We start from the raw sequence: 14,205 nt of genomic DNA, 5'->3' as shown, positions 1-14,205 counted from the left end.
TATTACTCTACCACCCTCTTAATCTCCCTAGGTTACCCTATTACCACCCTCTACACAGCTAACAAGACAACAACCCTCTGGCCAACATAGTTGTGCAACTGAGCATACAGCCCACTAAATAATTTGTAACATTTACATTCTAGCTGGACAAATATTCAATATGATGTAGCACTTACCCATGTGTATCAAACAATTGTCCTATAAATTGTAAGTTTGCGAGCATGGCCCTTACCTCTCTGTATGTATTACCCAGCATTGTTTTATTATTGTTTTCAATTGTAAAGTGCTATGAAATCTGCTGGTGCTATATAAATAAATGTTGATGAGGATGAGATGCTCTGTCCCTTTCTCCACCCAGACTGTGTGAGGAGATTACTCACTTGCTGCCACTATATATATGTAATGAGTTGCTTTAACTTCACTTTGTAGGTTGTGGATCCTTCTCTGGTTCTTTTTTAGATTACTGCACTGCAGCCATCAGTAAGTGACTTCTAAACTGCTCTTTTGTAGGTTAAAAGGATGACAGTGTTTATGTACACCTTTTAAAATGTTTTGGTGAGATAATCACCAGTTTTCATAGAGGGTCTAGGGGGTAAATTTATCAAGCTACGAGTTTCCGGCGGGTTTGAAAAGTAGAGATGTCTATAGCAACTAATCAGATTCTAGCTATTTTGTAGAATGAACTAAATAACTAAAATCTGATTGGTTGCTGTAGATAACATCTCCTGCCGAAAACTCGCAGCTTGATAAATTTAACCCTATTTCTAGAAAGACTTTGCCCCTACTGTTAGAACATTCTTTAACAAGATATAACATTGTTACATCTAAGCTTAAGATCCCCTTAGAGGCTTTAAAAAAATGAAATGTGTAAGATAAGAAACATGCATTATGCTATTTTAGAGAATAACTTCTAATGAAGTACACATGTATACTACTAAAGTAGATTTTGCATTGAAAAATAATCACATTGTTTTATATTTTAGGCTTACCAGTACGTAGAGAACTTGAAAGTGGCAATAGTTGGGTGTTTTCCCACTCAATAGAGCCAGAAATTAGAGAGCTTCAGCCAGAGATTGCTGACAGCAAGTCCCATGTGAACAGGAAGGTGCTTCCAGACCGGAAACGGGCAGCCAGGGACCGTGCAAATGAAAAATTGGTGGAGTTTATTGTGAAGACCAAACGGGCAGAGAATCATCTCATAGACATCCTTAAAGGAAAGAAGAAGTCACAGTGGTTAAAGAAGTTCCAGTCATCTATCCAGCGCGTTAACTGCCTTGAGACATACATTGAAGATGAAGAACAGATGGAGCTTGTGGTGGGCTATCTACAGACACTCTGTAGCAATATGAGCAGTGCCGTGAAAAAGCTAATGAATGGAGATCAAACAAGATTTATCCTTGAGGTGCTGCTGCCAGAGGTAAATACAAATTCAGCATACTTGGGGGACCCAATACTAAACGCATTTGTTCATCTTGCATTGCAACATGGTTTGTCCAGGAACAAATTGGCTATTTTTTTGCTTTGCTTCTAACTAAAGAAATGTTTTCATATTGACATGCAAAGAAATGGAGTAGGTTAGTTTTATAAGATTTCTAAAATTGAGGCTTGTTCAAAACTGGATAATATTTTTAAGACATTGCAATGTGGAGATAATATTGTACCATTAAATGGACCATCTTAATTCAACAGACATTCCTCTACTAAGGCTAGATTGTAACATTATCTTACGGTGGTGCTGTGCATGTGCAAAGGCAATAAAATGTAATGTTAAATCTCTCCTCGTCAATCAGTGATTCCTTATCTTAGTGCACAGTACACAAAGATATTGCTTCCAGAAGCTAAATTTACAGATAAGATTTTATATACTGACGCTCTCTGCTTAAATGTTATTACAGAGCAGTGTTGGGATTTGATAAGAACTGGGGTTAAGCAGCTAACCAGTAGATATTTTTACATAGCTACATAATTCTAGTTGTAGGTGCCCCATTGTTTGCCAAAAAGCAGTTCTGTTGATTATTTTGCTGCCAAATGCACAATATATTACTCATGGCCAATGTATTGTTCCTCTTGTTCTCAAAGTGTACAACTCATTTGTTTGGCTGTGAATCTCATGGTCTCCATTTCATTTTTCAGGCTGTCATTTTTGCTATATCTGCCACCGATCAAATAAATTATGAAAAAGCAGAAAATAAATACATAAATGGGCCTTCTGTCACTAAAAGGTAACAAGATACATCACAATCATCTATGCATTGAGAAAGTGGGTTATTGATCAACTCTTTTTTATCTGTTTTGTGTAGGGAAAGGAAAATATTTGAGGAACAGATTCTGGAAAAGAAGAGATTGTCAGAAAATCTGGAATCTGACATGGGTTCAAATTAATAACAATGTGACCATTGCTTTTCCAAAAGTCTTTAGCCACCAAGTTGAAGAGCTGGTCCTCTTATTCTTTATTGTGAAGTGTTATATGACTTTATTAAGGAGAGAAATGTTATACATACCATCATCTGACCAGAGCATCCTTGTAATGCTACAACATGCACTCATGTAATTCACACCTGTTGAAAGCTGTTTTGTACTATAAAGTATATTATTTAAATCTTGTTAGCAAGTCTACCCTGTTGCATACTGCCTCTTATTGTTTACCATATATGCCTTAATGCAAGTCTTCTCTTCTATTGTGCTCTGGAGAAAGTTTGTCCTGTTTCTATTAATTAGAGTCGGGAACAATATAGTACACCGGTCAGACTGTAACCAGAATTTTTACAGTGCTGTTTAGAAAATGAAAAGAAACATCTGTTTGTTTTCCTGTGCACCAGTTTCTATAATTAACACTCAGCGTGTGCTGACAGTTTTTGCTAAAGCATTTCTGGTGCCAAGTCTGTTGCTTAACTTTGTCTTTCAACTTTACAATAATGTCATCTTTTGAATTTTATTTTTCTCTTGTTTGGTTTTTGTGGGAAGGCAGTGACTACAAACTAAAGCTATTTGCAAGGTGCATAAAAATTTCCTACATGTAATATACATATTCTTACAGAAACAATAAAACTTTCTTGAATGCTAAATCACACTTCCTGCTCATTTAGGGGTATATTTAAGAAAGCACGGTAGTGTAAATTAGGCCACAATGTGCTCTCCGCAAATTTATTAAAGGTGCATCGCAGCAGATATCATTGATATCTGCTGCTTTGCACTCGATCGTTTTTGCGAGCAGTCACCATTCAACAGAATGGTGACTGCTCCTGGCCGCAATCTAACAAGTCCCGAAAAAAATGTTTTTTTCGGGAACTTGTGTTAATGTACGCCAGCTGAGGCTGGCGTACATCATCCGAAATGCTGGTAAAACTTCTGTTCGTTATGCAGGGCCGGATTTACCACTAGGCAACCTAGGCACCTAGCGGCTCTCGGGGGGCACAGTTGGGGGGGGGGGGGGGGGAGAGGGACAGGAGCAATTTAAAAAATATATTTTTTTTTTGGCTCCTCCCCCGACTCGCGGCACAATCCGGAGAGCAGCGCTGGACAGCGCATGCGCAGGGAGTGATCTTGTGATCCCTCCCTGTCACAGCCTCAAGCTCTCCGGACGGCACATGCGCAGTAGCATGAAGAAGAGAAAGTACACCGAAGAGGAGGAGATCCAGAGCCAGCGTGACCGAAGAGGCAGTGGTGAGTGGTTTTTTTATCACAGAAACAGTAGTTTTTCGGAACTGCTATTTCTGTGTTCCATTTTTCATAAATTTGAGAAATACATCAATCCTTATCCATTGAATAAGGATTGATAAGTATTTCTCGTTTTGCCCGATAAATGATAAATGTGCCCCTTAGCATGTTGTATAATCTGGGAGATACAATCATGTGCTCAGCTAGAAGATGACCTGATTTTTATTTATAGTCTGCTGTTTGCAGGGCCTAGGAATACATATGGACATGTAAACGTTGTATTATTGTACTAAAACAGTTGTGATGTATGTTATCATGATTCTCAAGATGGAATAAGGAATTATTGAGCAGAGTTTGCTGTACAATATTTACACCAGTCTAAACATTATTTTCAGGTTTCTGTAGCTTTTTCTGTTTCTAAATTGTTATGCAACATACTTCCTAATGTTTGACACAAGATTTATATAAACATTCTGCTACTAGTTCGCAAATAAATATTTACATGTACCCATTCTTAATAAGTTACTTTGAATATTTCTATACATTTTTAATAGTCTATGCTGTCTACCACTAATCTGCAATAAACCTAGTAATTAATGGTTAGATGACAAATTGAGAATATCTGTTATGAAAGATGTCTAATTACCGAGAAGAAAATATAAACACTAAGTGGGAGGAGATTCAATTATCCGCGAAGTGAGACATCCGCGAGACATCCGTGAGACACTTCATGGCGGAGATTTCTGTAAATATCCACTAATTTTTTCCTATATGAGCGGAGATTTTTACCGCAACTGCCGAGAATGTGCGCGGCCCGATGTCCCCACACCACATCCCTGGCAATTAAATTCCCCCCTAAGTGGGTAGATAAATCTTTTACAGCTGATTAACAAATCTTTACTCTTTATGGCTGTGCAGCATCAATTCCACCAACTTTTACACATTGAACAAGTCACAAATTCATCAAGAAGCTGACAAATTATAATGTAATCAGTATTTGATTACATTAAGGGAATAATAAGTCAATTACATAAATAGCTATATTATTTACTTAATTCCAATCTAACTGGCTTGAGTATGTAGAGGCCCCAGATGTAACTAACCACTAGCATCAGCTGCCCCACAGTCTTTAGACATCCTGTTTGAGAGGCCAGCCACACCAACCACCATGGGGTACCTTTTAGAATCCTCATCATTTATATACCGTCACCAATTCCGCAGCTCTGTGCAGAGAAGTTTGTTAATCACAAGGATCATTCCGCCCCATAACAAATACCTGTACAACATATAGACAGCTCAGTCTCTGTAAAATGCATATATTTTTATATATACACAGCCCCATTACATACTTCATCTGTCAGTTTTGATTGTCGCCTGATGACACGTGATCTAGAATGGCACTAGCCTAGCATGTCTGCCATTATTTCTAACCTCACCGCTGTTATGTTGGGAAAAAGGTGACTATATGCAGTAAATCATCTCTTGCTTTTAATTCCCTTATTGGTTCTAAACACATTTTCCACAGCATGCCTTCTACATATTGGCACCTCTTCCTTGCATTTCATGTCCCCCAAGTCTAAGCACTCCTCACCTCTCGCAGATTCAATTATGCTCCCATTTTGTCTGAGTGTTGCCTAACTTCCTGCCCAAAGTACATACCAGTGCCTCCACAACAGGAACTAGACTGGATCTAGCAAATAACCTTCCATATGTACAGTAGAACCACTATTTGTACTGCACACGTCTCTCAATCTTATTTTCACAGCAATGAACATACTTCACTAATTCCTTCCAAATTAAGCAAATCCAACCACTAACCCAACTATCCCTTTTTCTATGTGTACATGATTTTTTGTTTTGTTAAAAATATTGGGGTTTCACATCTGTTTGAAACAGACCTGGGGCCTGATTCATTAAGGATATTAAATGAAGAGGTATCTTATTTCAGTCTCCTGGACAAAACCATGTTACAATGCAAGGGGTGCAAACTAGTGTTCTGTTTTGCATACAAGTTAAATACTGACTGTTTTTTCATGTAGCACACAAATACTTGATAGCTTATTTGTACACTGAAATTTAAAGTTGATATTTGTGTGCTACATGAAAAAACAGTCAGTATTTAACTTGTATGCAAAACAGAACACTAGTTTGCACCCCATGCATTGTAACATGGTTTTGTCCAGGAGACTGAAATAAGATACCTCTTCATTTAATATCCTTAATGAATCAGGCCCCTCCCAATCTGCAAACTTATTTTAGCACTTAATTTCAGCTCCTGGCAAGCCCAGCTTGATCATACAAAAATGGTTTTGTATTGAAAGTTAAAAGAAAACAAACCCTGTCCATGTTACTTAGCAGTATTTCTTCTTTTAAGGGACATAAATGTTTAGTCACTCCAGCACAACAAGGGTCATATTTTACAGCCTGGAACTGCAGAAAGGCAAAGTTGCAAACCTTTCTGTAGAAGATCTAGTTTTAATGCCATCAAGATAAATTTTAATACCTCACTGAAGGACATCCCACCATTTCAACCCAATGTTCTCCATCTGAAAACCAACTCACCTATTCGGGATGCCCCAAAGAAAGTCAGTCAAAATAAATGAATCTTCTTTGAACTACACACTTGCTCAATGTTATACAAAGGTCTTCAAACGACAACAGCCTCCGGTCATCAATTCAAAGCTCAAGCACCACCAGGCTACACAATGGTTCTGTGGGAATCACCCACAGGACTAACAGCTTTTCCTACTGAAGCCTGCATTGCATAATATCTGAATCTATTCTATACCCAAAACTTTTGATAAACTTGGCCTCTGTCTTATTTGGGAACCCCTTAAAACACTCACAAGCTGTTCCATAGAGCTCAAAAAGACAAGATACTGAGGAGTCCCTATGAACTTGAACAAAAGAAATCATCCAGCTAGGGAATAACTAAATGGATCCCCATCTTTTTTAACACCCATTCTAGAAAGGAATGAAAAGCTTAAAATAAAAAGCACACAAGTTCAAACATTCCATGGGCAGATTGTTAACCACACACACATTGTCTCTCGAACACAAACCCCTAAGTGGAAACAGTCAGGGTATACAGGAAAACAAAATGCAGTCCAGTAGTGTCCCCAGACCTAAGCAGCTGGATGCCCCTGTAAAATTACCAAGCATGCCTTCTCATGTATCTTATAAGGCCATCAATAGGGGGATGATCAAAGAGACCATCCATCCACTCAAGACATGACTCAATTAGTTTTTGTTAACCACTTTGGGACAGGGCTGTCTTTTCCATTGGGCATGCTGAGCAAGTGTCCAGGGGCCCCATAATCGGGGCACATAAGTAGAAGTAATTCTGGGGGGGGGGGGGGACACTTGTCTTTTTGCGGTCTTACAGTGGCGATATGACTCCCTCAGTTCTCCTCCTCCGTGCTGCGCTCGCACTGAATGTCTGACATGACACCATCACACCTCACAATTTCAGTGAGGAGCGCAGTACGGAGGAGCCACAACATGAAGGAGAAGAAAAAAACAAAAGAAGGGGGTGCAATCGAAGAATAGGTAAGTGAAGGGGGGATTTGATTTCTTAGTTGCTGTAATTGCTCTCCTCTAGAGGGAGTAGGGGAATAGGGTGCTGCCACCGACCCTTCAGGGTTGCCTTAATACCTCACAAATATGAAATATAATTTTGATTGGTTATGGGGAAGGGGCGCATAGGGTGGGTAAGGAGTTTTGTGAGGGAAAATATTCCTATTCTAAGTTGTTTAGTTACTTTGAAAATATACTTACTTTGTAAGTACTCTAGAGTTGAGTAAGATGTTATAGCGTATCCAAGGTAATGATTGCTCTGCAGTATTAAATACCGATCAGATGGAAAAGTGTAAAGTTTTACCAAGACTACTTTTGAGTGCTTATGTTTATATGCTAAAGGGGGGGGGGGCAATTGGAGAATAATAAAGGACATATATTGTAATGGCATGTCATATTTAAGGGCATATGTAGGTGGAATAAGCTCTGTAGTACAGCATTTTTTAAAATGTTTTAACACTGATTTTGTTGCAAGGAACAAATATAAACTTAATTTTATCGATAATTTACATTTTATTCCTGTGAATGGTTGTGTAGGTAGGGGCCCCTGTGCACTGCTTTGCCCAGGGGCCCATAATGTTACAATGGCCCCGCTTTGGCATAGTCACACAGCTTAAGTTTGCCATATACCCTCAAACCCTTAGGTACCCTGTATGGGGTCCTGAATCCCTCTTCCAACAGCAATGCTGCCACCTTGTCTTAGCATCTATTTAAGCCAAGGCCTCATTGCATCTATTCTCACTGGTGTTCTACCTTTATCGGTCTTAAAACACTTTGCAAATGGATGTCACCCACCGCAGCCAAATCATGCCTGAATTAACAAGAAAAACAACCATTACAAATGTCTTAGGGATTTATTCTATAGTGCTATCTGTCCTCCATGTCATTCTGCTCTCCTCTCTCCTTGCTCAATCTAAGTCAAAACATTCCAAAGATAATAAAGAAAATATGACCATGGACTTGTCAGGTTTCCAAGTATGAACACCACAGAGAGTAATTTAAATAAAACTAGGTGGTTTGTTTAAGTATGGAACATATAGGTAAAACTGATATGTAACAAATGAAAAGGCAGATAATACATGTACTGAAATGCCAGATAAAGCTGAGGACTCTGTTTACCAGGTTAGGCTGGGAAGCTTGGAGCTGGATAACAGGCACGAGAAATGATCAGGGAGTCAGTCGGGATCAGAACACAGACGTTATACTGTGAAACCAGCCGCAGCAATGACCATTGATGAACTGGCCAAGGTTGCTGGGAGAGGCAGTATTTTAAAGGCCAGAAACAGGTGAGCATGATCAGGATCCAATGATGATAACTAACCCTTTGTAGGCAGGATCAGGGAAAGGCACAGCAGCATCTAGTGAGGAGATGCAGAACTGCAGTCAGAGGCAGATTGTGACAGTACTCATGCCACAAGATCTTTTTTATAATACCTTGTTTATAATGGCCCACAGTCTTCCTTCAAAGCACATATACAGCCTACCCTTGGCCAAGTTGGGTTGGTCATCAGCCTCCCTAATAGGGAGCTTGGCCTTCGTTCTTGAATGCTCATGTCTGCAGCATTTTCCCTGCACCCCCCTCCTCCCCTAATCCCCCATTACATAATTTTCCCGGTCCTAGCACTGTTGGTGTTATATCCCACTTTTAAACAACTGTTCTCTAAACCCATGGTTGTGTGTAAAGACTAAAGTTCTGTACCTGGCCATTTTGAGAATTAGATTACCCCCCCACCGCCCCAGTTCATTTATGTATCCCATGTATTTTCTTGAATGCCATCTGTAATGCTCCCATTTTCTATTAATTGCAATTGCACAGCATTTTCTTTATTGTACTCAATAAATGTGTTTTTCCTCTATATTTCTTGTATTCTCTGTTTTTTTTATAAGTAGATTTTTTAAGAAAAAACACATAGCGCAGTCTAAGATTCAACAAAACTCAAAACAGTGCTAAATTCATAATCCAATGTGTATTCCTTAGATGTAACAAAGATGGCAGGATTATAAACGCCTTCAGGATTTGGTTAAAAAAATGTATATTTAATATTGGGTGCCAGGCCATGTCAGTTGAAATTAAGAAAAACATTATTCAATCTCCTCCTCCAGTGCATAAACATAACATTTGCAATGAAATTGCATTCCATAATGCCAACTCATCCAGCATACACACTTATCATATATAAAACAATACAGCAAACAGTCACAGTTATTCATACATATAGGCACACAGTTGGCATGTGTTGGAGGTTCTTGCATTCTTCTTCTCCTACAATCCAAATATCCAGGGACTCGTCCCCCATACGTGTACACTATCCTCTACACCAGGAACCGTCCTCCACAACTTATAGTCACACTGCCTTAATGCAGACACATACCTGTATTGGGTACTTCCCAAGAGGGCTCTCCTGCTGTTATACAGAATATAATCCCAAATATTCAGGGACCTTCCTTCACTCTGTTGAAGCTGGCAACTACTTTTCAGTGACCACTTCCAAATTGCCTCCAGATAATGATAAGGGAAAAAAAGTACGGCACTGGGAGTTATCCCTGCCTTAAATAACAAATGTAACACTAACACTAATAAGCACATACAACACTTGGGGGCAGATTCAATTCCCTGTGCTGTTCTTTAGAACAGCGTTGAAATTACCATAGTAATGGTAATAATGCACGGCCTGTGTTGTTCTGGGAAAAAATCTTGAAGTGGCTTCATGTGGGTGGGGCCAAATAAACTGTGTGTGGGGCCAACATAAAAGTAGGCGGGATTTAGAACTACTGGAATCTGGTTGAAGTAACATTTAGCAAAACCTAGATGCGATGACTTAATACACAGTGGGTCATCTCTAAGGCAATGCAGGGAAAAAGAAGTTGCCAGGCATGTGTTATAAAAAAAATGCATGAATCCTTTTGCATGATCTGCGACTGATTTATGCCTCTGTGCTCCAACTTATTTAGTTGCCTACCAATTTAACACGGATGTGAACAATGTGTCAAATAATTTATTACACAGCCTAACATAAGATATACATAATTACAATAAATATGTTGTGTTAAACAAAACATATTATACTCTTTATCTATATTAAAATAAAAACATGCCAGCATGTATGTGAAACATGTATCTTATATAATCCAAATCTGCTGTTAACATCCTCAACGTCTCCTGTAAACTGCTACTAATGAAAACTTCCACAACCGTGTAAGTGGCTAGACATATAAAGAAGCATAAATGTATAAATAAACAGGGAATATTAAAAAAAGTCATCTTATTGAAAGACCAACATTGTGTCCCTGAAACCCCAGGTACTAGTTTAGAAATATTTGTATGATGTTATAGTCAACTGACAATGGAATATCCAGCATAGATGGCAAATAATGTATTAGCAGTCAAAAAGTGGGGAGGGTTCACTCTTTCCACAATATGCAGCAAATGGCAACAATACTATTCATGCAGTGGCTGGAAGAAATGGTTGAAGAAACTGTAGGGGGAGGTCCACACTCACCTCAATTAGTGGCAAGTGCCGACAACTCACCACAGAGGACAGCTCAATGGAATCCACATCAGTCTCTCTATTAGGATGACCAAATAAGCAGAAATGATGTTTCCGATGCAGTAATGTCTTTAATGAACAAACTGCCTGATCCAAATTGAAAGCGGTGGTCAGATCAAACACTGTGGAGTCACGTTTTCAACCAGACAGTGTATACGCCAAGATCAGCATCTAGCTGGTTTTCATTCTGCACAATATGTATTAATAGATGAAAATCTATCGTAGATAAGAACATACAACACTTGAGGGCAGATTCAATTCCCGGTGATGTTCTTTAAAACAGTGTTGAATTTCTCATAATAGTAATAATGCACGGCCTGGGTTGTTCTGGAAAATATCTTGGTGGCCTCATGTGGGTGGGGCCAAATAAACTGTATGTGGGGCAACATAAAAGTAGGCGGGATTTAGAACTACTGGAATTTGGTTGAAGTAACATTTAGGAAAACCTAGATGTGATGACTTAATATACAGTGGGTCATCTCTAAGGCAATGTAAGGAAAAAGTTGCCAGGCATGTGTTCTAAAAAATACATGAATTCTTTTGCATGATCTGCAACTGATTTATGCCTCTGTGCTCCAACTTATGTAGTTGCCTACTAAAACATCCTTCCAATTTTCACTTCATAGAACCATATCTGAATTTGTTTAATAAGTTTAAATATTACAAAACATGTTGGCACAATCGTATCTGATCAGTCTACCAGAGCAGCATATGAGCACCTCACCGCACTGTTGGATCTTTCCCTGACGTCATGAGATGCAAATTACCAGTCAAATCTCTCTCTTTAATATATAAATATATATATGTGTTTCAAAAAATGCATTGAAACTAATCCTTATAATAGATGGCTATCCAGTGTGATCACCAAAAATGTGAAGTGCTACAAGCATCTGCAAGAAAACACTTCTTTTGTAACAGTTGTGTATGAGCCCTAAATGTGCCTAGTGATTGAGGGTGGTTTGAATTAATAACAGTGCAGGGAGTGTTGGCAGACGATGGCATATGTGAAGGGGAGAGCTATTCCAAAGGTTTGCTGGTGATATAGTAAGTGCAAAGGAGGAAGGATAAATTATATTGTCAGTGCAATAGGGGCTGGCCATATGTTCAACAAAGTGCTCTGAGAATTGGACCAGGCAGGCAATGGAATCAATGCAAGAACCACTAAAGTATCACAGAGCTGAAATAAGGCTCTGGGGGGCTGGTTTCTTTAGATCGGTTGCTGCTTGTCTGGATCCTGGAATGTTGGATGCCCTATTTAAAAAAAAATGGGTACATGAAATTTAGAAAACGCCAACCATCCCCAGCATTAAATCAATAGTCACCACATTTAATAATTAGGCCTCCCTCCAGTCCCAACATTAAAATAATAGCACTCATGTTTGATAAATAGATCTATTTCCTCCAACCAGCCCTGACATTAAATTAATAGTATACACATTTAATAAATAGACCTATTTCCTTCCAACTAACCCCAACATTAAACTAATAACATTCTCATTTAATAAATAAACATATTTCACTCCCTCCAAACAACCCCATCAATAAATTAGTAGCATTTACTTTTAATATAACCAGTTCCCAAAACCATCCTCGGCATTAAATAATTAATTTTCATATTTAATAAATATCTCTCCTCCCCATACTCAGCCCCACATTCAATTAATAGCCCAAACCACCCCAGCATTAAATTAAAGGTCCCGTCACCTCATATTAATTTAATAGACCCCAGTATCAAATTAAAAAGCCCCACCATAAAATTAAATTATCCCACCATCATCCCAGAAATAAAATAGCACCCATTAAATAATTAGCTCCAACCTAAACTCCACAAATAAATTAGTAGCCTACCTCCCACCCATGTACTATTTTTTTTTTTATATTAAAAGGTTTTTATTAAGTTTTTAGTAAAAGAATATGTAACAAACATGGCAGTTACAACAGAGTACAGTGCATAATGTAGATCCAATAAATCAGTCAGAACTGCCCATAAACAAACAATCAAAAAAGAAACAACAAACAATAACACAAGAAACATTCAAATACACATAAGACAAAGACTTCAAGGTGGAGGGAGAGGGAGACAGACAGGGGGGCAAGAGTCGGAGACTGGCCGTATTAATCCCAATCAACCATAAAAATACATTTTGAAAACAGGACATCTACCCTCCAGAGGGGTATACAGCATGGGAGAGTTAGGTGGCAGACACAGGTCTGTACCCTAAGAAAAATTCGTACCATGTGAACCATTTAACCAGGGGTGAGGAAGCCCTTGAGGTGAAGTTAAACCCTATGGTTTCCATCTCATAGCTGTGTTGTACTTTGCTGATGATTTTGGTAAGAGATGGAGCCAAGGGGGATTTTCAGCTTTGAGCTATTGCGGCTCTGGCTGAGATGAGAATGTGCCCAGCCACATAGTGATTATGACGCTGAAGATGAGGGGGATATAGGTGTAAAAGCGCCATAGCCGGGGATGGGGATAAATCATCCTTAGTGACCTTAGTAATTAGCTGGAAAATTTCAACCCAAAGTGGTTGTAGCTTAGGACAGTTCCAAAAAACGTGTATAAGCGTACCAATTTCCCCACAATTTCTCCAACAGTATTTGGTTTCTGACGGCCAGATTTTATGTAGTTTGTCTGGCGTGAGATACACCCTGTGAACCATTTTAATAAGCATTTCTGAATGGTTAATACACTTTGACATTTTGTATATATTCTTATAGATTTTCGCCCAGACCTCTGGCGAAATATCCAAGTCAAGATCTCTCTCCCAGATCCCCTGCACGAGAGATCTGTGCTGTCCACAGGAACCATCAAGAGTCGGTACCAAACTGAGATGCCTCCCGCATGAGAAATGGGAGAGAGAGACGACACAATACCAGGGGGAGCCGGTTTCAAGGCTGGTGGGAATGAGGGGTGAGAGTGTGCCCAATGTCTAATTTGGAGGTACTTGTAAAAGTAGCGGGCTGGGACATCATATCTCTCCTGAATTTGGAAAAAAGAGAGAAGTGAACCTCCCTCCATAAGGTCCCGCACCCGACTAGCCCCCTGCCTATTCCAAAAGCCAAGGTGCAGGTCTGGAATCAGTTGAGACAGTGCAATTGTAGAAAGGCTAGAGGAAGGGAGATGAAATTCTGGCAGAAGAGTCAGCATCTTATCCCAAACAGAGAGTCTCTAACACTTCTCAGGGCTTGGGAAGGGCTTGGTCTACTTGGCTTATCTAACCATAGCAGGTCTGGTAGTGGGAATGAGGAAAAACTATGTTGCTCAATGTCAACCCAAGGCTTCCTTAACTGGGGCATGCCAATCCCTAACCTGGTCTAGGATAGCTGCAGACTGATATATTTCTAGCTTAGGGGCAGCTAGTCCACCTTTTACTTTAGCTCTAAACATCTTATCTCTTGATAGTTTGGGACGTCTATTGCT

The 14,205-nt window shown here is 39.3% G+C and overlaps 1 protein-coding gene across 5 annotated transcripts in view; it reads left to right on the top strand.

Moving 5' to 3' along the window:
* Window positions 1-2,616, top strand: part of PWWP3A (PWWP domain containing 3A, DNA repair factor) — a 44,008-nt gene extending 41,392 nt beyond the window's left edge. For all 5 annotated transcript variants that reach the window (XM_075205665.1, XM_075205650.1, XM_075205681.1 and 2 more), the window contains exons 11-14: window positions 430-480; window positions 984-1,417; window positions 2,134-2,222; window positions 2,301-2,616. In XM_075205665.1, coding sequence (XP_075061766.1) covers window positions 430-480; window positions 984-1,417; window positions 2,134-2,222; window positions 2,301-2,382 — 656 coding nt within the window. In that variant the 3' untranslated portion in view covers window positions 2,383-2,616. The remainder of the gene's footprint in view (window positions 1-429; window positions 481-983; window positions 1,418-2,133; window positions 2,223-2,300) is intronic.
* The last annotated feature ends 11,589 nt before the right edge of the window (window positions 2,617-14,205 follow it).

The sequence above is a fragment of the Mixophyes fleayi genome, chromosome 1 (genome assembly GCF_038048845.1).
Source record: "Mixophyes fleayi isolate aMixFle1 chromosome 1, aMixFle1.hap1, whole genome shotgun sequence".
Taxonomy (NCBI): domain Eukaryota; kingdom Metazoa; phylum Chordata; class Amphibia; order Anura; family Limnodynastidae; genus Mixophyes; species Mixophyes fleayi.
Note: the sequence above shows the minus strand (reverse complement) of the source record. Positions and strands in the feature narration are given on the sequence as shown.